We start from the raw sequence: 27698 nt of genomic DNA on the forward strand, positions 1-27698 counted from the left end.
AAACATCTGATTTAAGTCTAAAAGGATTGTAACAGAAACTCTTGCCAGATAACACAATGCTTGCTCTGATTATGAGATCTAGAAATCCATGCCCATTAAAATATGTTTAAAACATACTTTTTACTTTAATGCTGCAAATTATGCTTATAGATTATTTCATTACATAAGGGATGAGAGTCAGAGGGGGAGGAAGAGAGACAGAGAGAGAAAGAGACCATGGGGGAGAACAACACATAAGGAGAGAGATGGATAGATAGAGAGACACACACACACACACAAGGGGGGGGACCACTGCATTTTAAAGTAATAAAACAGCAGAGCTACAGAGAGTTCAGAAAATTAGTCTATAATTTAGTGTGAAGTACAGAGGCAAGCTGCTAAGTTAGTGGGTGTAAAGTTTGAGTAAACAAAAAAAAAAAACGACCCTGCTATAAAAAAGAGTAAACAAACACTAAACCACATTCATTAAATTATCATTTTAACTAACAGAATCTTTCAGTAAAATCTTACTTTAATAAGATGTGGGTGAAACACTGCTCTCTGTGCCTCTCTCCTGCTCTGTAAGGATTCAGGAAGTGACAGTGGCACATTCCACTGCACTTAGAGGGGAAGAACAGAACTCTCTTTTTCACTTTAGCAAAGCTAGCAGGTTCACAGGACAGCAACAAAATATATGAAAGTTGTTTTTTTGCGTTTTTGTTTTGTTTTATATGATTTAACATCCAGCCCCAACCCTATGTTCCACTTACTAATGCCTCTCACTGGATTGGTTCAGCCCAAATAGGACTGCCTCAAATAAGCAGTTAATGAGCCATGCAATGATCTTAACCACTTGCATCCAGTAGATGGCGCAGCATGTTGTGTAATGGTGGGCAGACCTGATTGTGCCTCTTCATTGCACAACATATAGCTGTGAGAAAAAAAAATGCTGGGGGAAAAAATTTACAATTTTTTTTTTAAAGCCAATAAAAAAAATATATTTTTGCCCATATGAGAGGTGAAGCACTGCCTCACCTGCCTCTAGTGACTGCACATCACTGATATACATGTGTGTATTGTGTGTATTGTGCGTGTGTATATACATGTGTGTATTGTATGTGTGTATATACATGTGTGTACAGGTGTTTATTGTGTGTGTACAGGTGTGTAATGTATACATGTGTGTAGTGTGGGTACAAATGTGTGTGTGTAAATGTGTGTAGTGTTTGTGTACATGTGTATGTGTGTAGTGTGTAGTGTGTGTGTACAAATGTGTAGTGTGTATGTGTACATGTGTGTGTATATACATGTGTGTGTTCATTGTGTATATACATGTGTGTATTATGTGTGTATATACATGTGTGTGTATTGTGTATATGCATCTGTGTATTGTGTGTGTGTATGCATGTGTGTATATGAATGTGTGCATGTATTGTGTATATACATGTGTGTATTGTGTGTGTATATACATGCATGTGTATTGTGTATATACATGTGTGTATTGTGTGTGTATATATACATGTGTGTATTGTTTGTTTATGTGTGCGTATATACATGTGTGTGTGTGTGTACAGGTGTGTATTGTACGTGTGTATATACATGTGTGTATACATGTGTGTATTCTATGTTTGTGTGTACATGTGTGTAGTGTGTATATACGTGTGTGTACAGGTGTGTATTGTGTGTGTACATGTGTGCAGTGTGTATAAACACGTGTAGTGTGGGTACAAGTGTGTGTGTTTAAATGTGTGTAGTGTTTGTACATGTGTATGTGTGTAGTGTGTGTAGTGTGTATGTACACGTGTGTAGTATGTATGTGTACATGTGTGTAGTGTGTGTATGTACATGTGTGTCTATATGTGTGTATTGGGTGTGTAGTGTTTGTCTATAGTGTGTGTGCATGTGTGTGTGTAGTGTACATCTATCGTGAGATTGTACGTGTGTAGTGTGTGCGTTTGTAGTATGTGCATCTGTAGTGTGTGTAAATGTGTGTGTGTAGTGTACGCCTATACTGTGTGTACATGAATGTAGTGTGTGTCTATAGTGTGTGTGTACATGAATGTAATGTGTGTGTGTAGTGTGCATCTATAGTGTGCTTGTATGTGTGTATTGTGTATGTGTAGTGTGTAGTGAGTGTGTACATGTATGTAGTGTGTGTCTGTAGTGTGTATATGTTTGTGTGTAGTGTGCATCTGTAGTGTGTGTGAAGTGAGCATGCACATGTGTGTAGTGTGCATCTGCTTTGTGTGTGAGTATGTAGTGTGCATCTGTACTGTGTGTGTAGTGTGCATCTGTATTGTTTGTGTGTAGTGTGAGTGTAGCGAGTGTGTACATGTGTGTAGTGTGCATCTGTAGTGTTTTTAGTGTGTGTGTTGTGTGCATCTGTAGTGTGTGTGTAGTATGCATCTGTAGTGTGTGTGTGTGTGTGCGCGTGTAGTGTGCATCTGTAGTGTGTGTGTGTAGTGTGCATCTGTAGTGTGTAGTGAGTGTGTACATGTGTGTAGTGTGCATCTGTAGTGTGTGTGTAGTGTGCATCTGTAGTGTGTGTGTGTAGTGTGCATCTGTAGTGTGTGTGTACATGTGTGTAGTGTTTGTGTATGTAATGTGTGCATTGTGTGTGTGTAGTTTGCGTCTGTAGGGAGTATGTATGTGGTGTAGTTTGTGTGCACGTGTGTAGTGTGCATCTGTAGTGTATGTGTACATGTCTGTAGATTGTGTGTTCATGTGCAGTGCGCGTCTGATGTGTATGACATGTGCATCTGTAGTGTGTGTCTGTGTACATGTGTGTACTTGTGCACATTTGTGTTTGTGTACGTGTGTTTGTACATTTGTGTATGTGTTTGTACATATATGTTTGTGTATGTGTTTATGTAGTGTATGTTTGTATATATGTGTTTGTGTATGTGTTTCTGTAGTGTGTGTTGGTACATATGTGTTTGTGTATATGTTTCTGTAGTGTGTGTGTTTGTACATGGGTGTAGTGTTTGTGTATGTAGTGTGTGCATTGTGTGTGTGTAGTTTGCATCTGTAGTGAGTATGTATGTGGTGTAGTTTGTCTGCGCGTGTATAGTGTGCATCTGTAGTGTATGTGTGTGTGTATATACGTGTATGTACAGGTGTGTATACATGTGTGTAGTGTGTATATACATGTGTGTAGTGTGGGTTCAAGTGTGTGTGTGTGGTGTGTATGTGTACATGTGTGTAGTGTGTGTATGTACATGTGTGTGTATGTGTGTATTGGGTGTGTAGTGTGTGTGTACATGTGTGTAGTGTGTGTGTAATGTACATCTATAGTGGGCTTGTACGTGTGTAGTGTGTGTGTTTGTAGTGTGTGCATACATGTGTGTGTGTGTGTGCGTAGTGTGCGCCTATAGTGTGTGTACATGTATGTAGTGTGTGTCTATAGTGTGTGTGTGTGTGTACATGAATGTAATGTATGTGTGTGTGTAGTGTGCGTCTATAGTGTGCTTGTATGTGTATATTGTGTATGTGTAGTGTGTAGTGAGTGTGTACATGTATGTAGTGTGTGTCTGTAGTGTGTGTATGATTGTGTGTAGTGTGCATCTGTAGTGTGTGTGAAGTGAGCGTGTACATATGTGTAGTGTGCATCTGCTTTGTGTGTGAGTGTGTTGTGTGCATCTGTACTGTGTGTGTACATGTGTGTAGCGTGCATCTATATTGTTTGTGTGTAGTGTGTAGCGAGTGTGTCCATGTGGGTAGTGTGCATCTGTAGTGTGTGTGTTGTGTGCATCTGTAGTGTGTGCTTAGTGTGCATCTGTAGTGTGTGTGTACATGTGTGCATCTGTAGTGTGTAGTCAGTGTGTACATGTGTGTAGTGTGCATCTGTAGTGTGTGTGTGTGTGTACATGTGTGTAGTGTTTGTGTGTGTAATGTGTGCATCTGATGATGTGTGCATCTGTAGTGTGTGTCTGTGTACGTACATGTGTGTGTACTTGTGCACATTTGTGTTTGTGTGTGCATGTGTTTGTACATTTGTGTTTGTGTATGTGTGTCTGTAGTGTGTGTTTGTGTATGTGTTTCTGTAGTGTGTGTTTGTACATATGTGTTTGTGTATGTGTTTCTGTAGTGTGTGTTTTTACATATGTGTTTGTGTATGAGTTTCTGTAGTGTGTTTTTACATATGTGTTTGTGTATGTGTTTCTGTAGTGTGCGTTTATACATATGTGTTTGTGTATGTGTTTCTGTAGTGTGTGTTTGTACATATGTGTTTGTGTATGTGTTTCTGTAGTGTGTGTTTTTACATATGTGTTTGTGTTTCTGTAGTGTGTGTTTTTACATATGTGTTTGTGTTTCTGTAGTGTGTGTTTGTACATATGTGTTTAGTGTGTGTACAAGTGTGTAGTGTGTGTGTACACATGTGTAGTATGTATGTGTACATGTGTGTAGTGTGTGTATGTTTGTGTATTGTTTGTGTGTAGTGTGTAGCGAGTGTGTACATGTGTGTAATGTGCATCTGTAGTGTTGTAGTGTGTGTTGTGTGCATCTGTAGTGTGTGTGTGTAGTGTGCATCTGTAGTGTGTAGTGAGTGTGTACATGTGTGTAGTGTGCATCTGTAGTGTGTGTGTGTAGTGTGCATCTATAGTGTGTGTGTACATGTGTGCAGTGTTTGTGTATGTAATGTGTGCATTGTGTGTGTGTAGTTTGCGTCTGTAGGGAGTATGTATGTGGTGTAGTTTGTGTGCATGTGTGTAGTGTGCATCTGTAGTGTATGTGTACATGTCTGTAGTGTGTGTGTTCATGTGCAGTGCGCGTCTTATGTGTATGACATGTGCATCTGTAGTGTGTGTCTGTGTACATGTGTGTGCATTTGTGTACTTGTGCACATTTGTGTTTGTGTACGTGTGTGTGCATTTGAGTTTGTACATATATGTTTGTGTATGTGTTTATGTAGTGTATGTTTGTATATATGTGTTTGTGTATGTGTTTCTGTAGTGTGTGTTTGTACATATGTGTTTGTGTATATGTTTCTGTAGTGTGTGTGTACATGGGTGTAGTCTTTGTGTATGTAGTGTGTGCATTGTGTGTGTGTAGTTTGCATCTGTAGTGAGTATGTATGTGGTGTAGTTTGTCTGCGTGTGTATAGTGTGCATCTGTAGTGTATGTGTACATGTGTGTGTGTGTGTGTATACGTGTATGTACAGGTGTGTATACATGTGTGTAGTGTGGGTACAAGTGTGTTTGTAAATGTGTGTAGTGTGTATGTGTACATGTGTGTAGTGTGTGTATGTACATGTGTGTGTACTGGGTGTGTATGTGTAGTGTACATCTATAGTGGGCTTGTACGTGTGTAGTGTGTGTGTTTGTAGTGTGTGCATACATGTGTGTGTGTGTGTGTACATGTATGTAGTGTGTGTCTATAGTGTGTGTGTGTACATGAATGTAATGTGTGTGTGTGTAGTGTGCGTCTATAGTGTGCTTGTATGTGTATATTGTGTATGTGTAGTGTGTAGTGAGTGTGTACATGTATGTAGTGTGTGTCTGTAGTGTGTGTGTATGATTGTGTGTAGTGTGCATCTGTAGTGTGTGTGAAGTGAGCGTGTACATATGTGTAGTGTGCATCTGCTTTGTGTGTGAGTGTGTAGTGTGCATCTGTACTGTGTGTGTACATGTGTGTAGTGTGCATCTATATTGTTTGTGTGTAGTGTGTAGCGAGTGTGTCCATGTGGGTAGTGTGCATCTGTAGTGTGTGTGTTGTGTGCATCTGTTGTGTGTGTGTAGTGTGCATCTGTAGTGTGTGTGTACATGTGTGCATCTGTAGTGTGTAGTGAGTGTGTACATGTGTGTAGTGTGCATCTGTAGTATGTGTGTAGTGTTTGTGTATGTAATGTGTGCATCTGATGATGTGTGCATCTGTAGTGTGTGTATTTGTGTACTTGTGCACATTTGTGTTTGTGTGTGTGTGTGTGCATGTGTTTGTACATTTGTGTTTGCGTATGTGTGTCTGTAGTGTGTGTTTGTGTATGTGTTTCTGTAGTGTGTGTTTGTACATATGTGTTTGTGTATATGTGTCTGTAGTGTGTGTTTGTGTATGTGTTTTTGTAATGTGTGTTTGTACATATTTGTTTGTGTAGGTGTTTCTGTAGTGTGTGTTTGTGTATGTGTTTCTGTAGTGTGTGTTTTTACATATGTGTATGTGTTTCTGTAGTGTGTGTTTGTACATATGTGTTTGTCTATGTGTTTCTGTAGTGTGTGTTTGTACATATGTGTTTGTGTATGTGTTTCTGTAGTGTGTGTTTGTGTATGTGTTTCTGTAGTGTGTGTTTTTACATATGTGTTTGTGTATGTGTTTCTGTAGTGTGTGTTTTTACATATGTGTTTGTGTATGTGTTTCTGTAGTGTGTGTTTTTACATATGTGTTTGTGTATGTGTTTCTGTAGTGTGTTTTTACATATGTGGTTGTGTTTCTGTAGTGTGTGTTTTTACATATGTGTTTGTGTTTCTGTAGTGTGTGTTTGTACATATGTGTTTGTGTATGTTTCCATAGTGTGTGTGTACGATGTGCCCCATTGATTCCTATGGGGAAATACTTTTAATGTCTACACCTAACACCCTAACATGAACCCAGAGTCTAAACACCCCTAATCTTACGCTTATTAACCCCTAATCTGCCGCCCCCGACATCGGCGACACCCGCATTATATTATTAACCCCTAATCTGCCGCTACGGACACTGCCACCACCTGCATTATACTTATGAACCCCTAATCTGCTGCCCCCAACATCGCCGAACCCTACATTATATTTATTAACCCCTAATCTGCCGCCGCCAATGTCGCCGCAACCTTACTAAATTTATTAACCCCTTATCTGCCGCCCCCAATGTCGCCGCAACCTAACTAAATTTATTAACCCCTAATCTGCTGCCCACAACATCGCCAGCATTATATTAAAGTTATTAACCCCTAAGTCTAACCCTAACCCCCCCAACTTAAATATAAGTTAATAATTTTAATAAATCTAAATAAAAATTACTATCATTAACTAAATTATTCCTATTTAAAACTAAATACTTACCTGTAAAATAAACCCTAAGCTAGCTACAATATAACTAATAGTTACATTGTAGCTAGCTTAGGGTTTATTTTTATTTTACAGGCAACTTTGTATTTATTTTAACTAGGTACAATAGTTATTAAATAGTTAATAACTATTTAATAACTACCTAGTTAAAATAAAGACAAATTTACCTGTAAAATAAAACCTAACCTATGTTACAATTACACCTAACACTACACTATAATTAAATAAATTCCTTAAACTAAATAAAATTAATTACAATTTAAAAAAATTTATCTAAAGTACGAAACCCCCCCCACTAAATTACAGAAAATAATAATTACAAGATTTTTAAACTAATTACACGTAATCTAATCCCCCTAACAAAATAAAAAAGCCCCCCCAAAATAAAAAAAAGCCCTACCCTACACTAAATTACAAATAGCCCTTTAAAGGGCCTTTTGCGGGGCATTGCCCCAAAGTAATCAGCTCTTTTACCTGTAAAAAAAATGTACAAATACCCCCCCAACATTAAAACCCACCACCCACACAACCAACCCTACTCTAAAACCCACCTAATCCCCCCTTAAAAAAACCTAACACTAACCCCTTGAAGATCACCCTACCGTGAGACGTCTTCACCCAGCCGGGCAGAAGTGGTCCTCCAGACGGGCAGAAGTCTTCATCCAGACGGCATCTTCTATCTTCATCCATCTGGCGCGGAGCGGGTCCATCTTAAAGACATCCGATGCGGAGCATCCTCTTCAATCGACGGCCGACTGAAGAATGAAGGTTCCTTTAAATGACGTCATCCAAGATGGCGTCCCTTCAATTCCGATTGGCTGATAGAATTCTATCAGCCAATCGGAATTAAGGTAGAAAAAATCCTATTGGCTGATGCAATCAGCCAATTGGATTGAACTTCTACCTTAATTCCTATCAGCCAATCGGAATTGAATGGACACTATCTTGGATGACGTCATTTAAAGGAACCTTCATTCTTCAGTCGGCCGTCGTTTGAAGAGGATGCTCCGCGTCGGATGTCTTGAAGATGGACCCGCTCCGTCCCGGATGGATGAAGATAGAAGATGCCGTCTGGAGGAAGACTTCTGCCCGTCTGGAGGACCTCTTCTGCCCGGCTTGGATGAAGACTTCTGCCCGTCTGGAGGACCACTTCTGCCCGGTTGGGTGAAGACGTCTCACGGTAGGGTGATCTTCAAGGCGTTAGTGTTAGGTTTTTTTAAGGGGGGATTGGGTGGGTTTTAGAGTAGGTTTGGTTGTGTGGGTGGTAGGTTTTAATGTTGGGGGGGGGTATTTGTACTTTTTTTTTTACAGGTAAAAGAGCTGATTACTTTGGGGCAATGCCCCGCAAAAGGCCCTTTTAAGGGCTATTTGTAATTTAGTGTAGGGTAGGGCTTTTTTTATTTTGGGGGCTTTTTTATTTTGTTAGGGGGATTAGAGTAGGTGTAATTAGTTTAAAAATCTTGTAATTATTTTATTATTTTCTGTAATTAAGTGGGTTTTTTTTTCCGTACTTTAGATAATTTTTTAAAATTGTAATTAATTGTATTTAGTTTAGGGAATTTATTTAATTATAGTGTAGTGTTAGGTGTAACTGTAACATAGGTTAGGTTTTATTTTACAGGTAAATTTGTCTTTATTTTACCTAGGTAGTTATTAAATAGTTAATAACTTTTTAATAACTATTCTACCTAGTTAAAATAAATACAAAGTTGCCTGTAAAATAAAAATAAACCCTAAGATAGATACAATGTAACTATTAGTTATATTGTAGCTATCTTAGGGTTTATTTTATAGGTAAGTATTTAGTTTTAAATAGGAATAATTTAGTGAATTGTATTAATTTTATTTAGATTTATTTAAATTATATTTAAGTTAGTGGGTGTTAGGTTTAGGGTTAGACTTAGGTTTAGGGGTTAATATATTTAATATAGTGGCGGCGACGTTGGGGGCGGCAGATTAGGGGTTAATAAATGTAGGTAGGTGTCGGCGATGTTAGGGCAGGCAGATTAGGGGTTAATAATATTTAAATAGTGTTTGTGAGGCGGGAGTGCAGAGGTTTAGGGGTTAATATGTTTATTATAGTGGCGGCGATGTCCGGTTCTGCAGATTAGGGGTTAAAATTTTTATTTTAGTGTTTGCCATGTGGGGGGGCCTTGGTTTAGGGGTTAATATGTAGTTTATGGGTGTTAGTGTACTTTTTAGCACTTTAGTTAAGAGTTTTATGCTACGGCGTTGTAGTGTAAAACTCTTAACTACTGACTTTTAAATGCGGTACCAGGCTTGACAGGAGAGGGTCTACCGCTCACATTTGGTCAGACTCGTAATACCGGCGCTATGCAAGTCCCATTGAAAATATAGGATATGCAATTGATTTGCGGTATTTCCGAGTCTAGCCAAAAAAAGTGAGCGGTACACCTGTACCTGCAAGACTCGTAATACCAGCGGGCGTTAAAAAGCAGCGTTGGGACCTCTCAACGCTGCTTTTTAACCCTAACGCACAACTCGTAATCTAGCCGAATGAGTGCAAAAGACTAAAATTATTTCATCAAGACGTGTAATTACCTTTAAACAAGTTATTTTTAAAGCCTCAATTTAAAATGCTGCATTAAAGCAACATTCTTATTTAAATATAAAGTGCCCTACTCAATGTTTTTCTTCTTTTACTGCAAGTTTAATCTCTGGTGCACTTAGATTGCTACTGGTAGTTGGTAGTTAGTTACAGGTAAAAGTACAATATATTAAAGGGATTCTGAACCCATTTTTTTTCTTTCTTGATTCAAATAGAGCACACAATTTTAGGCAACTTTCTAATAGCCAGCAATCAGCAAGCTCTATCCAAGGTGCTGAACCAAAAGCTGTCCGTCTCGTAAGCATACATTCCTGCTTTTGCAAATAAAGATACCAAGAGAGGGAAGAAAAAATGATCATAGGAGTACATCAGAAAGATGCCTAAAATTGCATGCTCTATCTGAATCCCGAAAGAAAAAAAATTGGGTACAGTAACCCTTTAAACAGTACTGAACCATGCAGCCAGCAATAATAAAACAATATTAGCAAAAAATATTTGGAAAACAAACTTAACAATACACTTTATGTCTCCAACATAATAAAAACATCAGGGAGTCAACTTATCAAGCTCCGTAACCTGTCCCCCTGCTACCGGCCATCTGCAGGGAGCGGTATTGCACCAGCAGTTCACAAGAACTGCTGGTGCAATGATAAATGGCATGGCATATATCGATGTGCAGCGGACATGATACGCTACATTGTATCATGTCCGCTCGCACATTAGTAAATTGATCCCCTGGTCTTTGCTTCTGCATTCTTGGGTAATAAGAAAATGTAGTAAGGAAACAGAATTGATGTTAGATCGGGAGTCGACAAATCTGTTTAAAATTTAGGAGCCAGTAAGAATATTTAGGAGTCAATAAGGAGCCAGGCAGGGGTATTTGTATATTTACAGTATATATAGAAAATACTCCAAAAAAAGTAGGAGCCAGGTGTAAAATTCTAGGAGCCAATATCTCTGGGCTTCTGAGTTTGGCGAGCCCAGTGTTAGATGAGTTTTAGATTACTGTGTAGTGAAAATAGTAAATTTAATTATGTGCAGCTGATTTTACCGGTTATGACAGCAAATTTTGTTGCAGTTTTATGATGATTTTTAAAGATAGAATGAACTGAGATAATCTATTTGATTCTGCTTCATTTATTTAGGTTATATACAGTATTTTAGAAATATGGCTTATTTATAGTTTAAAAGTTTTACCAAAAAATCAGCCATATTTTTATCTGAGGCATTAAGGAACTGTGTTTAATCATTTAGAAGGAGTGAATCATATCGCAAGAATGGGATTTGTTTAAAGGGCTATTGCATTATTTGTTAGAGCATGTAAGTTTTTTACTAGCGACCCTGTGACTCTTTCTGTTTAAAGGATAGCATGGTCAACATGTGCAGATGTGCATTTCAATTTTAAATAAAATCATCATAGAATAAAATGTCCATTTCAGATTAAACTTCATAAAGAAACATGATCAGCCTAAAAAGACCTTTTTGTTTTTATCAGTTGTCAGCATCTATGTTTTTTTTATAATTCTAGATGTGTATCTCTCCCTTACTATCTTTGTTTCATGCTTTTTCCAAAGGATGAATCTGAACGAAAGAAAACAGTCTTTGCCTCTGAAGAGAAATTCCGATCACATATACCTAGATGGTTCCTCTCGTCCGCCATTTTCTACATCAGACTGCTCCTCCAGCCACAGCCTGAGTCCTAGTAGAAGATACTCAGTATTCAGACAGAGAGGATTCTATTCGGATATTTTGACGCACAGGGCAAGCGCACAGCTAACAGTGAGTCTGACTCCTTACTGACCGGCACTCACTGAGCCTCGAGAACCAGGTTCAGCAAAATACACTATAATATCGGCAAATAATTAGCACATGGATAAAACAAATATTTAGTAAAAAAAAAGTTTACTTAATTCTGTTTATTATATAGGTTATGGACAAAACTTATACTGTCATTAAAGGGACATTCTGCATCAGAATTTTTATTGTTTTATAAGAAAGATAATCCCTTTATTGCCCATTCCCCAATTTTGCATAACCAACATGGTTATATTAATATACTTTTAACCTCTGTGATTACCTTGTATCTAAGCATCTTCTGACAGACCCCTGATCACATGACATTTTATTTATTATCTATTGACTTGCATTTTAGCCAATTAGTGCAGTGTCTGCCCCAAGCCACAGGCGTGATCGCAATGTTATCTATATGGCTCACATGAACTAGCACTTCCCTGTTATGAAAAGCAAATGAAAAAGCTTGTGATAAGAGGCGACCTTCAAGGGCTTCGAAATTACCATATGAGCCTACCTAGGTTTAGCTTTTAACTAAGAATACCAAGAGAACAAAGCACATTTGATGATAAAAGTAAATTGGAAAATTGTTTAAAATTGCATGCCCTATCTGAAACATGAAAGTTTTTTTTGACTAGACTGTCCCTTTAAAGGCATTTTTAAATTTATGCTTAATAAATTATCCAGTGCATTGCAAAAGATCTGCATAAAAAATACATGTTTAAAAAAACATTTAAAACAGTAATTTTGCTAGAAAAACATGTTATTTTGTAGTCCCCTTGACACACCCCCTCGAAAAAGTCTCTGGAAAAAGTTGTTTACCTTACTTCCTTTGATGTGGCCAATTAGGGATAGATATAGACATGGTCCTGCACTTTTCAGTCAATCACTGTGCAATATGTAGGAGTGTCAGAGGTCTTCATTCTATGGAATACAGTCTAGCCTCTCTGAGAGGAAGTGAAAATACCTCAATTTGCCAGAGATATATTACAGGAAAAGCATGCAAATTACATAATGTCCGTATATGAAAAATATTTTTAAGAATGCCTAAATAAACTTATTATGGGTAATGGAAATTTTAGTTTAATGTTCCTTTAAATGAAGAAAAAAAATTCTGTTTTAAAAGAGTTATTAATACATGTTAAACTATTTTGCTGCAAGAAAAAAAAAGAGGTTAAATTAAAGGGACACTGTACTATAATATTTGTTCCACCTTAAAGGGATACTAGACCCATTTTTTTTCTTTCATGATTCAGATAGAGCATGCAATTTTAAACGACTACAAGCGTAACCCAGGTTCTGAACCAAAAATGATCTGGCTCCTAAGATTTACATTTCTGCTTTTTAAATAAAGATAGCAACAGAACAAAGAAAAAATGATTATAGGAGTAAACTAGAAAGCCGCTTAAAATTGCCTGCTCTATCTGAATCATGAAAGAAAAATGTGGGTTTAGTATCCCTTTAATGTGTTCGAAATGATTTGTTATATGTACTGCTGAGTATTAAAGGGACACTCAAGTCAAAATAACCTTTTATGATTTAGATAGAGCATGCATTTTTAAAACACTTTCCACTTTTATGTACCATGTTATCTCTTAGACTTAATGTATTTTTTTTATTATTATGAAATGACTGGAATATTTCTACTTGATCTCAAGAGATTGAATTATTTTAATCTTATTTTATTCTACAAATGTGTCTGCATTGGCAGACAGAGGCAGGCCCCACAAGCATAAGAACCAATAAAATGTTTCTTTCTCTTACTTGGTGTATCCAGTCCACGGATTCATCCTTACTTGTGGGATATTCTCATTCCCTACAGGAAGTGGCAAAGAGAGCACACAGCAGAGCTGTCCATATAGCTCCTCCTCAGGCTCCGCCCCCCCAGTCATTCTCTTTGCCGCTCTAACAAGTAGCATCTCCGCGGGAGGGTAAAGTGAATGTGGTGTTAGATTTGTACGTGGTCCCTTTTGCCCGAATTCATCTCATACCACTGCAACTGTGCATGCTCAAACAGTGGAATGGGGATAATGCAGATTTGTCTCCTCAAATACAACTGGACCAGAAAACCAGGGATTCTCTTCTCTGGTGGTTGTCTCAGGATCACCTGTCTCAGGGAATGTGCTTCCGCAGACCGGAGTGGATCATTGTCATGACCGATGCCAGTCTGTTAGGCTGGGGTGCGGTCTGGGACTTCCTGAAAGCTCAGGGCCTATGGTCTCGGGAAGAATCTCTTCTCCCGATAAACATTTTAGAACTGAGAGCGATATTCAACACGCTCCAGGCATGGCCTCAACTAGCGGCGGCCAAATTCATCAGATTTCAGTCGGACAACATCACGACTGTAGCGTACATCAATCATCAGGGAGGAACAAAGAGTTCCCTAGAGATGAAGGAAGTAACCAAGATCATCAAATGGGCGGAGGATCCCTCCTGCTATCTTTCAGCAATTCACATCCCAGGAGTAGACAACTGGGAGGCGGATTTTCTGAGTCGTTAGACTTTTCACCCGGGGGAGTGGGAACTCCACCCGGAGGTTTTTGCTCAGCTGACCCAGCTATGGGGCATTCCGGAATTGGATCTGATGGCGTCCCGTCAGAACACCAAACTTCCTCTTTACGGATCCAGGTCCAGGGACCCCAAGGCGGCATTGAAAGATGCTCTGGTAGCGCCTTGGTCCTTCAGTCTAGCTTATGTCTTTCCACCGTTTCCCCTTCTCCCTCGGCTGGTAACCAGAATCAAACAGGAGAAGGCTTCGGTAATTTTGATAGCGCCTGCGTGGCCACGCAGGACTTGGTATGCAGACCTAGTGGACATGTCATCTGTTCCACCATGGAAGCTGCCATTGAGGCAGGATCTTCTAATTCAGAGTCCTTTCAAGCATCCAAATCTAGTTTCTCTGCAACTGACTGCTTGGAGATTGAACGCTTAATTCTAGCTAAGCGTGGGTTCTCTGAATCAGTTATTGATACTCTGATCCAGGCCAGAAAGCCTTTCACCAGGAAAATTTACCATAAGATATGGCGGAAATATCTTTGTTGGTGCGAATCCAAGGGTTACTCGTGGAGTAAAGTTAGGATTCCCAGGATTTTGTCTTTTCTCCAAGAAGGATTGGAGAAAGGATTGTCAGCTAGTTCCTTAAAGGGACAGATATCTGCTCTGTCTATCCTGTTACACAAGTGGTTGGCAGCATTACCAGATGTTCAGGAGTTTGCACAGGCTTTAGTTAGAATCAAGCCTGTCTATAAACCTGTGGCTCCTCCATGGAGTCTTAATTTAGTTCTTTCAGTTCTTCAAGGGGTTCAGTTTGAACCTTTACATTCCATAGATATTAAGTTATTATCTTGGAAGGTTTTGTTTTTGGTAGCTATCTCTTCTGCTCGGAGAGTTTCAGAATTGTCTGCTTTGCAGTGTGATTCACCTTATCTGGTGTTTCATGCAGATAAGGTTGTTTTGCGTACTAAGCCTGGTTTTCTTCCGAAAGTTGTTTCTAATAAGAATATTAACCAGGAAATCATTGTTCCTTCTCTGTGTCCTAATCCAGTTTCTAAGAAGGAACGACTTTTGCACAATCTTGATGTAGTTCGTGCTTTGAAATTCTATTTACAAGCAACTAAAGATTTCAGACAAACATCATCCTTGTTTGTTGTCTATTCTGGTAAGAGGAGAGGTCAGAAAGCGACTGCTACCTCTCTTTCCTTTTGGCTGAAAAACATCATCATACGATTGGCTTATGAGACTGCTGGACAGCAGCCTCCTGAACGAATTACAGCTCATTCCACCAGATCAGTGGCTTCCACATGGGCCTTCAAGAATGAGGCTTCTGTTGAACAGATTTGTAAGGCAGCGACTTGGTCTTCACTGCATACTTTTGCCAAATTTTACAAATTCGATACTTTTGCTTCTTCGGAGGCTATTTTTGGGAGAAAGGTTTTGCAAGCAGTGGTGCCTTCCGTTTAGGTTACCTGACTCTTTTCCCTCCCTTCATCCTTGTCCTAAAGCTTTGGTATTGGTATCCCACAAGTAAGGATGAATCCGTGGACTGGATACACCAAGTAAGAGAAAACAGAATTTATGCTTACCTGATAAATTACTTTCTCTTACGGTGTATCAAGTCCACGGCCCGCCCTGGCAATTAAGTCAGGTTCAATTTTATCTTTGTAAAACTACAGTCACCACTGCACCCTATGGTTTCTCCTTTTTCTCCTAACTGTCGGTCGAATGACTGGGGGGCGGAGCCTGAGGGGGAGCTATATGGACAGCTCTGCTGTGTGCTCTCTTTGCCACTTCCTGTAGGGAATGAGAATATCCCACAAGTAAGGATGAATCCGTGGACTGGATACACCGTAAGAGAAAGTAATTTATCAGGTAAGCATAAATTCTGTTTTTTTAGCACAGGAATATCCATGTCACGGTTACCAGACTGCCAGGGTCACCCCCATCCTCCTACTGCCTGGCTCTCCACTTATCACACCAGTTTTGGCCTTTTCATTGGAAAGTCAGGAGTCCACTCTGTTAGTGTTGCTTGTGGGTGGACACCTGTTCTGGGGCACAAGCTGGAACCTTGTTTTGGGGAACTGAGTGACGAGAATTGGCCTTATGTGGATATCCCTGCGCCCCAGGGTGCAGGGGATGGATATCAGCAGGGAGCGACAGTGATGCCACAAACCCATGGAGGGGGTAAAGTAGTTTATGGTTTATGTGTTTTGGTGTTTTCTGGTGGGAGATGTTGTACGTGGTGGGATGACCTCTCCCGGCAACCTACAATTGGAGGGCCACCCCCGGACAGCCCCAAGCCGACCCAATGGGGTCTAGCCGGGTCTGCCGGTTTAGAAGGAGAGAGCACTGTCGCGCATACTGGCTACCACGACTAGGTAGATCTGCCAAAGGGTCCTGCTTCCTCCCTGGAGCCTGCAGCCGTATAGCTGGAAAGTGATTATAGCCAGAGCCCACCCAAATAACCAGACAAGACCAGTATTCAGGTGAAACAAGAACTGCTTTATTGTGAAACACATTGTGCTTATATACACACAAAAGGGTCTTATCTGACTCCTAGATCTCGCACCATTCTTGCCCCTCCAGACAGACTGGCACCTCTATAGGAGCCACAGTGCCATAAATCCCCCACAATACCTAGGTTGCGGTTTCTGGGTGATCCTGGGGGAGTGGCGGCACTTCCAGTGTGTCATTGGAAAGTTCTTGGTGCCTAGATGCCACAGTCCAAAAAGCGACACGATCCGTTACTGGGGATTCGAGTTACAGTCTGGGAAAGATATGGAGGTGGGGGTTTCCAAAACTCCTGGTTTCCAAGGGAGCTCCCTTCCGGCAATCACCCCACCTCTGGTCCTCCCTAGGGGATAGCAATCCCCAAAAGAGCGGAGCTCTGGGGCAAGGGGCAGCTGGAGCGACCTGGAGTAAAGGTTAGCGGGTATCCGATGCGGGGCAGCCGGCCGGGAGTCCCAGGAGCCCGGTCAGATGTGAAGGGTTTATGCGGTCAGGGATCAGCTCACAGCCGGCAGTTCCAGGAGCTTGGCCAGCCGGAGAGGGGTTAGGTGGTCAGAGATCAGCATTCCCATGAGGATGTTCAAACCACAAAACAAACAATATGAAGAGTCTGGGCGATCCTGTAAGCCACGAAAAGGCCAAAACTGGTGTGTTAAGTGGAGAGCCAGGCAGTAGGGCGGGGGGGGTGGCCCTGGCAGTCTGGTATATGTGACAATCCATTTTTTTTATTATTGTTATGTATTTTCAAATGCCCTCTTTAATATGTAACAATGAATAAAAATATGTACTCAGACAGGCAGTTGATAAGATGTCATTGTATTCAAGACACCTACTGGAACACCTAATCAAATATACTGGGCTCACTCTCTCTCCCACCTCCCACTGAGAGGTTGATTTCTCCTTCTGTCTCTTAATAACATAGATTTTCTACAGTCCAGTTTTCAGTATAGGTGGTGGTTTCCACAGGCAAAATGAGCCATTTAAAATGTCAAAATAAAGATAAAGGTGTCATTTGTAAACAAACACCCATTAACAATTTCAAGACAGGCAAACACTGTATCAGAATACATCCAAGTATTTTCCCTGTTTGACAAGCACCAATGTCCTATGTAAGTAACAGTCATTAATCATTGTTCAGTAAGTGCATCTTGTTTTAATAACATGAGTTAGAGGGACAGTCTACTTCAGAATCTTTATTGTTTAAAAAGACAGATAATCCCTTTATTACCCTTTCCCCAGTTTTGCGTAACCAACACTGTTATATTAATACACTTTTCTCTTGTTAAGTGTATCCAGTCCACGGATCATCCATTACTTATGGGATATTCTCCTTCCCAACAGGAAGTTGCAAGAGGATCACCCACAGCAGAGCTGCTATATAGCTCCTCCCCTAACTGCCATATCCAGTCATTCTCTTGCAACCCTCAACAAAGATGGAGGTCGTAAGAGGAGAGTGGTGTTTTATACTTAGTTTATTTCTTCAATCAAAAGTTTGTTATTTTTTAATGCTACGGGAGTGTGCTGTTTATCTCAGGCAGTATTTAGAAGAAGAATCTGCCTGCATTTTCTATGATCTTAGCAGAAGTAACTAAGATCCATGGCTGTTCTCACATATTCTGAGGTGTGAGGTAACTTCAGAGAGGGAATGGCGTGCAGGTTTTCCTGCAATAAGGTATGTGCAGTTAATATTTTTCTAGGGATGGAATTTGCTAGAAAATGCTGCTTATACCGGATTAATGTAAGTAAAGCCTTAAATGCAGTGATAGCTACTGGTATCAGGCTTATTAATAGAGATGCATACTCTTATAAAAATGTAATATAAAACGTTTGCTGGCATGTTAATCGTTTTTATATATGTTTGGTGACAAAACTTATTGGGGCCTAGTTTTTTTCCACATGGCTGGTTTGATTTCTGCCTAGAGACAGTTTCCTGAAGCTTTCCACTGTTGCAATATGAGTGGGAAGGGCCTATTTTAGTGCTTTTCTGTGCAGCTAAAAATACTGACAGAGACATTCAGCTTCCCTCTGCATGATACAGGACATCTCTGAAGGGCTCAAAAGGCTTCAAAGTCGTGTTTGAGGAGGGTAACAATCACAGTAGACTGTGGCAGTTGTTGTGACTGTGTTTAAAAAACGTTTTTGTCATTTATTATTCTGTTTTTGTTATTAGGGGGTTAATCATCCATTTGCAAGTGGGTGCAATGCTCTGCTGACTTGTTACATACACTGTAAAAATTTTGTTAGTGTAACTGCCTTTTTTCACTGTTATTTCAAATTTTGTCAAAATTTGTTTCTCTTAAAGGCACAGTAACGTTTTTTATATTGCTTGTTAACTTGCTTTAAAGTGTTTTCCAAGCTTGCTAGTCTCATTGCTAGTCCGTACAAACATGTCTGAAACAGAGGATACTTGTTCATTATGTTTAAAAGCCATGGTGGAGCCCCATAGGAGAATGTGTACTAAATGTATTGATTTCACCTTAAACAGTAAAGATCAGTCTTTGTCTATAAAAGAAAAGCTCTGGGGTTAGACGAGATACAGAGCGCGTAGATGCTGTAAGAGCCATGTCTGATACTGCGTCACAATATGCAGAACCTGAGGACGGAGAGCTTCAGTCTGTGGGTGACGTCTCTGATTCGGGGAGACCTGATTCAGAGATTTCTAATTTTAAATTTAAGCTTGAGAACCTCCGTGTATTGCTTGGGGAGGTAATAGCTGCTCTGAATGACTGTGACACAATTGCAGTGCCAGAGAAATTGTGTAGGCTGGATAAATACTATGCAGTGCCGGTGAGTACTGATGTTTTTCCAATACCTAAAAGGCTTACAGAAATTATTAGTAAGGAGTGGGATAGGCCCGGTGTGCCCTTTTCCCCACCTCCTATATTTAGAAACATGTTTCCAATAGATGCCACTACACGGGACTTATGGCAGACTGTCCCTAAGGTGGAGGGAGCAGTTTCTACTTTAGCAAAGCGTACCACTATCCCGGTTGAGGACAGTTGTGCTTTTTCAGATCCAATGGATAAAAAATTAGAGGGTTACCTTAAGAAAATGTTTATTCAACAAGGTTTTATTTTACAGCCCCTTGCATGCATTGCGCCTGTCACGGCATTCTGGTTTGAGGCCCTGGAAGAGGCCATCCATACAGCTCCATTGACTGAAATTGTTGACAAGCTTAGAACTCTTAAGCTAGCTAACTCATTTGTTTCTGATGCCATTGTTCATTTGACTAAACTAACGGCTAAGAATTCCGGATTCGCCATCCAGGCGCTACGGGCGCTATGGCTCAAATCCTGGTCAGCTGATGTGACTTCAAAGTCTAAATTACTCAACATTCCTTTCAAGGGGCAGACCTTATTCGGGCCTGGTTTGAAAGAAATTATTGCTGACATTACTGGAGGTAAGGGTCATACCCTTCCTCAGGACAGGGCCAAATCAAAGGCCAAACAGTCTAATTTTCGTGCCTTTCGAAATTCCAAGGCAGGTGCAGCATCAACTTCCTCCGCTTCAAGACAAGAGGGAACTTTTGCTCAATCTAAGCAGGCCTGGAAACCTAACCAGTCCTGGAACAAAGGCAAGCAGGCCAGAAAGCCTGCTGCTGCCTCTAAGACAGCATGAAGGAACGGCCCCCTATCCGGCGACGGATCTAGTAGGGGGCAGACTTTTTCTCTTCGCCCAGGCGTGGGCAAGAGATGTTCAGGATCCCTGGGCGTTGGAGATCATATCTCAGGGATATCTTCTGGACTTCAAAGCTTCCCCTCCACAAGGGAGATTTAATCTTTCAAGGTTATCTGCAAATCAGATAAAGAAAGAGGCATTCCTACGCTGTGTGCAAGACCTCCTAGTAATGGGAGTGATCCATCCAGTTCCGCGGACGGAACAAGGACAGGGTTTTTATTCAAATCTGTTTGTGGTTCCCAAAAAAGAGGGAACCTTCAGACCAATTTTGGATCTAAAGATCTTAAACAAATTCCTCAGAGTTCCATCTTTCAAAATGGAAACTATTCGGACCATCCTACCCATGATCCAAGAGGGTCAGTACATGACCACAGTGGACTTAAAGGATGCCTACCTTCACATACCGATTCACAAAGATCATCATCGGTTCCTAAGGTTTGCCTTTCTAGACAGGCATTACCAATTTGTAGCTCTTCCCTTCGGGTTGGCTACAGCCCCGAGAATCTTTACAAAGGTTCTGGGCTCACTTCTGGCGGTTCTAAGACCGCGAGGCATAGCGGTGGCTCCGTATCTAGACGACATCCTGATACAGGCGTCAAGCTTTCAAATTGCCAAGTCTCATACAGAGATAGTTCTGGCATTTCTGAGATCGCACGGGTGGAAAGTGAACGAGGAAAAGAGTTCTCTATCCCCACTCACAAGAGTCTCCTTCTTAGGGACTCTTATAGATTCTGTAGAGATGAAAATTTAGCTGACGGAGTCCAGGTTATCAAAGCTTCTAAATGCTTGCCGTATTCTTCATTCCATTCCGCGCCCTTCGGTGGCTCAGTGTATGGAGGTGATCGGCTTAATGGTAGCGGCAATGGACATAGTGCCATTTGCGCGCCTACATCTCAGACCGCTTCAATTATGCATGCTAAGTCAGTGGAATGGGGATTACACAGATTTGTCCCCTCTGCTAAATTTGGATCAAGAGACCAGAGATTCTCTTCTCTGGTGGTTGTCTCGGGTCCACCTGTCCGAGGGTATGACCTTTCGCAGGCCAGATTGGACAGGCCAGATTGGATCGTGGACTCAGGAGGAGAAACTCCTGATAGATATTCTGGAGTTAAGAGCAATATTCAATGCTCTTCTGGCTTGGCCTCAGTTAGCAACACTGAGGTTCATCAGATTTCAGTCGGACAATATCACGACTGTGGCTTACATCAACCATCAAGGGGGAACCAGGAGTTCCCTAGCGATGTTAGAAGTCTCAAAAATCATTCGCTGGGCAGAGACTCACTCTTGCCACCTGTCAGCAATCCATATCCCAGGCATGGAGAACTGGGAGGTGGATTTTCTAAGTCGTCAGACTTTTCACCCGGGGGAGTGGGAACTCCATCCGGAGGTGTTTGCTCAGTTGATTCATCGTTGGAGCAAACCAGAGTTGGATCTCATGGCGTCTCGCCAGAACGCCAAGCTTCCTTGTTACGGATCCAGGTCCAGGGACCCAGAAGCGACGCTGATAGATGCTCTAGCAGCACCTTGGTTCTTCAACCTGGCTTATGTGTTTCCACCGTTTCCTCTGCTCCCTCGACTGATTGCCAAAATCAAACAGGAGAGAGCATCTGTGATTCTAATAGCGCCTGCGTGGCCACGCAGGACCTGGTATGCAGACCTAGTGGACATGTCATCCTTTCCACCATGGACTCTGCCTCTAAGACAGGACCTTCTAATACAAGGTCCTTTCAATCATCCAAATCTAATTTCTCTGAGACTGACTGCATGGAGATTGAACGCTTGATTCTATCAAAGCGTGGCTTCTCCGAGTCAGTCATTGATACCTTAATACAGGCACGAAAGCCTGTTACCAGGAAAATCTATCACAAGATATGGCGTACATATCTTTACTGGTGTGAATCCAAGAATTACTCATGGAGTAAGGTTAGGATTCCTAGGATATTGTCCTTTCTCCAAGAGGGTTTGGACAAAGGATTATCAGCTAGTTCCTTAAAGGGACAGATTTCTGCTCTGTCTATTCTTTTGCACAAGCGTCTGGCAGAAGTTTCAGACGTCCAGGCATTTTGTCAGGCTTTGGTTAGAATTAAGCCTGTGTTTAAACCTGTTGCTCCCCCATGGAGCTTAAACTTGGTTCTTAAAGTTCTTCAAGGAGTTCCGTTTGAACCCATTCATTCCATTGATATTAAGCTTTTATCTTGGAAAGTTCTGTTTTTGATGGCTATTTCCTCGGCTCGGAGAGTCTCTGAGCTATCTGCCTTACAATGTGATTCTCCTTATCTGATTTTTCATGCAGATAAGGTAGTTCTGCGTACCAAACCTGGGTTTTTACCTAAGGTGGTTTCACTTAACAAGAGAAAACATAATTTTAGTGTATCCAGTCCACGGCCCGCCCTGTCATTTTAAGGCAGGTCTAAAATTTAATTAAACTACAGTCACCACTGCACCCTATGGTTTCTCCTTTCTCTGTTTGTTTCGGTCGAATGACTGGATATGGCAGTTAGGGGAGGAGCTATATAGCAGCTCTGCTGTGGGTGATCCTCTTGCAACTTCCTGTTGGGAAGGAGAATATCCCATAAGTAATGGATGATCCGTGGACTGGATACACTACAAGAGAAATAAATTTATCAGGTAAGCATAAATTATGTTTTTACCTTTTTTTGATTACCTTGTATCTAAGCCTCTGCAGACTGCCCCCCTTATGTCAGTTCTTTTGCCAGACTTAAATTTTAGTAAAATCATTGACTCATAAGTAACTGCACAGGAGTGAGCACAATGTTATCTATATGGCACATATGAACTATCAGTGTTTAACTGTAAAAAACTTATCAAAGTGCACTGAGATAAAAGGCAGCAATCAAGGGCTTAGAAATTAGCATATGAGCCTACCTACGTTTAGCTTTTAACAAAGAATACAACAAATAAATTTGATGATACAAGTAAATTAGAAAGTTGTTTAAAATTGCATGTCCTATCTGAATCAAGAAAGTTTCATTTTGACTGAACTGTCCCTTAAAGGAGGCTGCTGCGTATTTTAACCTCTTAAGGACAAAGGTTTTCCCAGTTTCTGTGCTTAAATGACAATGGCAATTTTGGTACACTGGCTTTCACAGTGATTGTATACACAGCAACATTCATACGTTACCGTTGCTGGATATCCTCACATGCAGGAACCCAGGAACAGCGTGAGATGCATGCTGATCTGAGTGTGTATCTCATGTAATGGAAGCATCTCGCTGACAGGCATGTGATCACTGGTGCACCCCTGTCCCTACCAGGGGTCAAGTCCAGCGGGAACACATACATGCATTATTTTTGCAGGTGGAACTAAGTTCCCCCTGGACAGAGAACCGAAACACTTCAGTAAACACTGCTGCTGTTGGTGGGAGTTGCTGGAACACAGTCTGGTTAGGGGGATAGTGAGATCCTCTAGTAATGGTCAGTAACATTTCCTACAATACACTAAATACAAGCCTGTCAGCGGTCCTACTGTGTGATCACCCCACACTGTGTGGAACACATGGTGCTTACATTTCAGTGTGGCTTGCTCAGCAGACATAGGACTATTGCACCTTAAGTGGGTGAGACTCTGTGACAGAGGAGGCGTCTCAGGCCCAAAGGCAACCATTCAACTCTTAATTGGTTTTTATTTGCTTTCATTAACCAAAGTGTATAGATTATATGCATATAAATACAGTATGTGTGTGTGTATATGTCTGTGTGTGTGTGTAAGTGTGCATGTGTGTGTATGTCTGTGTGTGTGTGTATGTCTGTGTGTGTGTATAAATGTGCATGCGTGTGTGTGTGTGTATGTGTGTGTGTGTGTGTAAGTGTGCATGTGTGTGTATGTCTGTGTGTGTGTGTATGTCTGTGTGTGTGTATAAATGTACATGCGTGTGTGTGTGTGTAAGTGTGTGTGTGTGTATATGTGTGTGTATGTGTATGTTTGTGTAAGTGTGTGTGTATATGTGTGTGTGTGTAAGTGTGCGTGTGTGTATGTGTGTGTAAGTGTGTGTGTGTGTGTATATATATGTGTGTGTGTGTGTGTGTGTAAAAAAACAATATTAATTGTGAGGGGGTGGAAGTCTTGGTGAGTTCCCACACTTTTTTTTTGTAAGACTTGACTCCTGGTCCCTACGATCTTTTGCCTGGGGTGGCCTCCTTAGTGCTATGCAGAAATAGCGCAGCCTCACTACTGTCGGCAAGACCTGTGCAGAGCGCAGGACGCAACTGCTGTACAGGGTCCTCGTCTTTAAAGGGAAAGTCAAGTCAAATTTAAACTTTCCAGATTCAGATAGAGCGCACAATTTTAAAAAAACGTAATAACTTTCCAATTCACTTCCATTATCTAAATCAGGGGTGTCCAAACTTTGCTCTCCAGAGGTTTTGGAACTACATTTCCGATGATTCTCAGCCAGCATTTTATCTAGCTGAGCATCATGGGAAATGTAGTTCCAAAACTTCTGGAGAGCAAAGTTTGGACACCCCTGATCTAAATGCACTCAATCTTTTTATATGCACAGTTCCTACTAAGAATGTGCAAGATTCACAGAATATACTGGTATATGCATTTTGTGATAGGCTGATGGCTGTCACATGATGCATTTAAAAAATCTAACAGACATTTATCAGAAAAAAATATACTACTCATTTGAAATTCAAACTAAGTTCTTTTGTACTGTATTTTTAATATGCATTTATTGATAATGCAGTTCTGCATTTATTCATTGTTTAAAAAAAAATGCCTCCTTTTAATAGAAAATAATTAATATTGCTTGATGTTTGTGTAAAGTGAAAATCAAGCAAAAGATTGTGCAGTACATTTGCTTGTTAATGGGATACTAAACCCACATTTTTTCTTTCATTATTCATGCATGCCATTTTAAGCAACTTTTGTTCTCTTTCTATCTTTATTTTAAAATCAGGAATATAAAGCTTAGGAGCCAGGACATTTTTGGTTCTGAACCTGGGTTATGCTTGCTTATTGGTTTGCTAAATGTAGCCACCAATAAGCAATGCTATCCAGGCTGCTGAACCTAAAATGGGCGGTGTCCTATGCTTTACATTCCTGCTTTTTAAATAAAGATAGCAAGAGAACAAAGAGCAATTGATAATAGGAGTAAATTAGAAAGTTGCTTAAAATTTAAGAAATAAAAAATATGGGTTTTATATCCCTTTAAAGGGACAGTCAAGTATAAAAAACTTTCATGTTTCAAATAGGGCATGTAATTTTAAACAACTTTCCAATTTACATTTATTACCAATTTTGCTTTGTTCTCTTGGTATTCTTAGTTGAAAGCTAAACCTAGGAGGTTCATATGCTAATTTCTTAGACCTTGAAGGCCGCCTCTAATCTAAATGCATTTTGATAGTTTTGCACCACTAGATGGCGTTAGTTCACGTGTTTCATATAGATAACATTGAGCTCATGCATGTGAATTTACTATGTAGACAGCTCTGATTGGCTAAAATGCAAGTCTAAGAAATCAAATTGTTCCAGCTGGTGCAAAAATGACTTTTATTTGTGCAAAACAGGGATCGATAAGCAACGTTTCAGGCCCAAACTTGGCCCTTTCTCAAGCTTGACAATAGATTAGTGAAGAAACATTTAAATAGCCGTACTGGCGCCAAATATTGTGATTAAAAGTGATACAATGTTGCCCTCTAGTGGCGAGCAAAAATATAACATATAAAAAGATGTGTTTTAAAGTGCATTTTGATGGCCTGTGATACTGCCACCTAGTGAATCATCATATTATCTAGAAAACATATAGATTACATATCATATGTGAAAATTCATATATCTAAGAATAATAAATGTTTTAAACATTTCATCAATGTACAAATGACATAAATTTCTACATTAATACAAGTTTAAAAATGCATCATAAATTTATCATAATTAAATTAATCATTGTTTCCAATAATCAAAATATTTAAAATTTAAAAACATATATATGTGTCTGGTGTGTCTAGCTCTAGATGGATAAATTATTTTTGTCAGTTAACTCAATTTTGTAATATTTTAACTCACAATCCCTCAAGAGACAGACACACCAACATATCTAGTCAATGTTAGATATTCAACTGGGGCATTCATTTGCAGATTTCCAGAGACATCAAATCTCATATTAATATCTACATTTATTTGCACATTTATCAATACATGATTTTAACAGTACAACATTATAAAAAGATTTTCCATTTTATTTCATTAAGTTACCAAAAGGCAGTCCAATTGCATTCCCTTTCGGCCACAGGGTACATAATTCATTAATCCAGTATGTTTCCCTCCTGGTTAGAATATTTTCTTTATCACCCCCTCTCCTAGGTGTATGGACCCTTTCAATGATTTGAAAGCGTAATTGACTTATTCTGTGGCCTGCCTCTAAAAAGTGTCCAGCCACTGGAGCATCCTTTTTTCCACAACGAATGTTCGACTTGTGCTCAGAGATTCTCTCTCGTGCCTCCCTGGTCGATTGACCAATATACATCATGGAGCACGGACATTTAATTGCATAAATAATATACTCTGACCTACAAGTCAAATATTCATTTATGGAAAATTTCTTACCCGTATAGGGGTGACAAAAAGTCTCCCCTTTAATAATGGAATTGCAATTGATGCAAGATAGACATGGGTAACATCCCTTTCGTTTTTGGCCAGTTATTGTACTCTGTATTTGTTTCTTCTCAGCCCCCATATCGGCTCTCACCAATTTATCTTTAATGTTAGGGCCACGTTTATAGGCTAACATAGGTGGTCTTGAGAATGCCCCTATATCTGGGTGGCACTTGGACAAAATATGCCAATATTTTCGAATGATTTTGTTAATTTGATTGCTTCTTGTATTGTACTGTGATATAAACTTAATCCTTTCTGAATTTTTAGAATTTTTAGAATTATTTCTATTCTCATCTCTCCTTACTATTTCGGATCTACTCTCATTTTTACTCACATCTTGTTTTATATCTTCAATTAATGATTCGGGGTAACCCCTTGAGACAAATTTCTCTGACATTTCCTCTAGGCGAGACTTCTTGATAACAGGATCTGACACGATCCTATTAACCCTAAGAAGTTGGCTCTTTGGAACAGCCTTAAAGGTGGTGGGTGGATGGAAACTCTCAAACCACAGAGTGTTATTTTTATCTGTAGGCTTGGAATAAATGTCAATTTTCAATCCATCCACCTCCTTATAGACTCTAGTATCCAAAAACTGGATTGAGCATTCATCATGTGTTAAAGTGAATTTAATGTCATTAACTGAACAGTTAAGGTCACCCACAAATGCCATTAGGGATCCAATGTCGCCATACCAGATGCCAAACACATCATTGATGAAACGCCACCAAGTGGCTCCATATTGTTTAAATAAATGATTTTCATAAACAAATAACTCTTCAAAATTAATCATAAATATGTTGGCATATGTAGGGGCGACATTGGATCCCATGGCTGTTCCCTTTCTTTGAAAATAAAAAGTGTCCTTAAATAGAAAGTAATTATCATACAAGATAACCTCCAATAAATCAACAAAAAAATGTATCTGAGCCAAACTGTACTTCTTATCATTAGATAACATTTTCATTACAGCAGCTATTCCACTTGTATGTTTAATTGATGTGTACAAGCTGG

At 40.0% G+C, this 27698-nt stretch overlaps 1 protein-coding gene across 1 annotated transcript in view; it reads left to right on the plus strand.

Annotated features, from left to right (window-relative positions):
• DNAH1 (dynein axonemal heavy chain 1) overlaps positions 1–27698 on the plus strand; it is a 691978-nt gene that overhangs the window by 56121 nt on the left and 608159 nt on the right. Inside the window, exon 3 of the mRNA XM_053721084.1 lies at positions 11164–11368. Coding sequence (XP_053577059.1) covers positions 11165–11368 — 204 coding nt within the window. The 5' untranslated portion in view covers position 11164. The remainder of the gene's footprint in view (positions 1–11163; positions 11369–27698) is intronic.

Source organism: Bombina bombina, chromosome 7 (genome assembly GCF_027579735.1).
Source record: "Bombina bombina isolate aBomBom1 chromosome 7, aBomBom1.pri, whole genome shotgun sequence".
NCBI classification, from domain to species: Eukaryota; Metazoa; Chordata; class Amphibia; order Anura; family Bombinatoridae; genus Bombina; species Bombina bombina.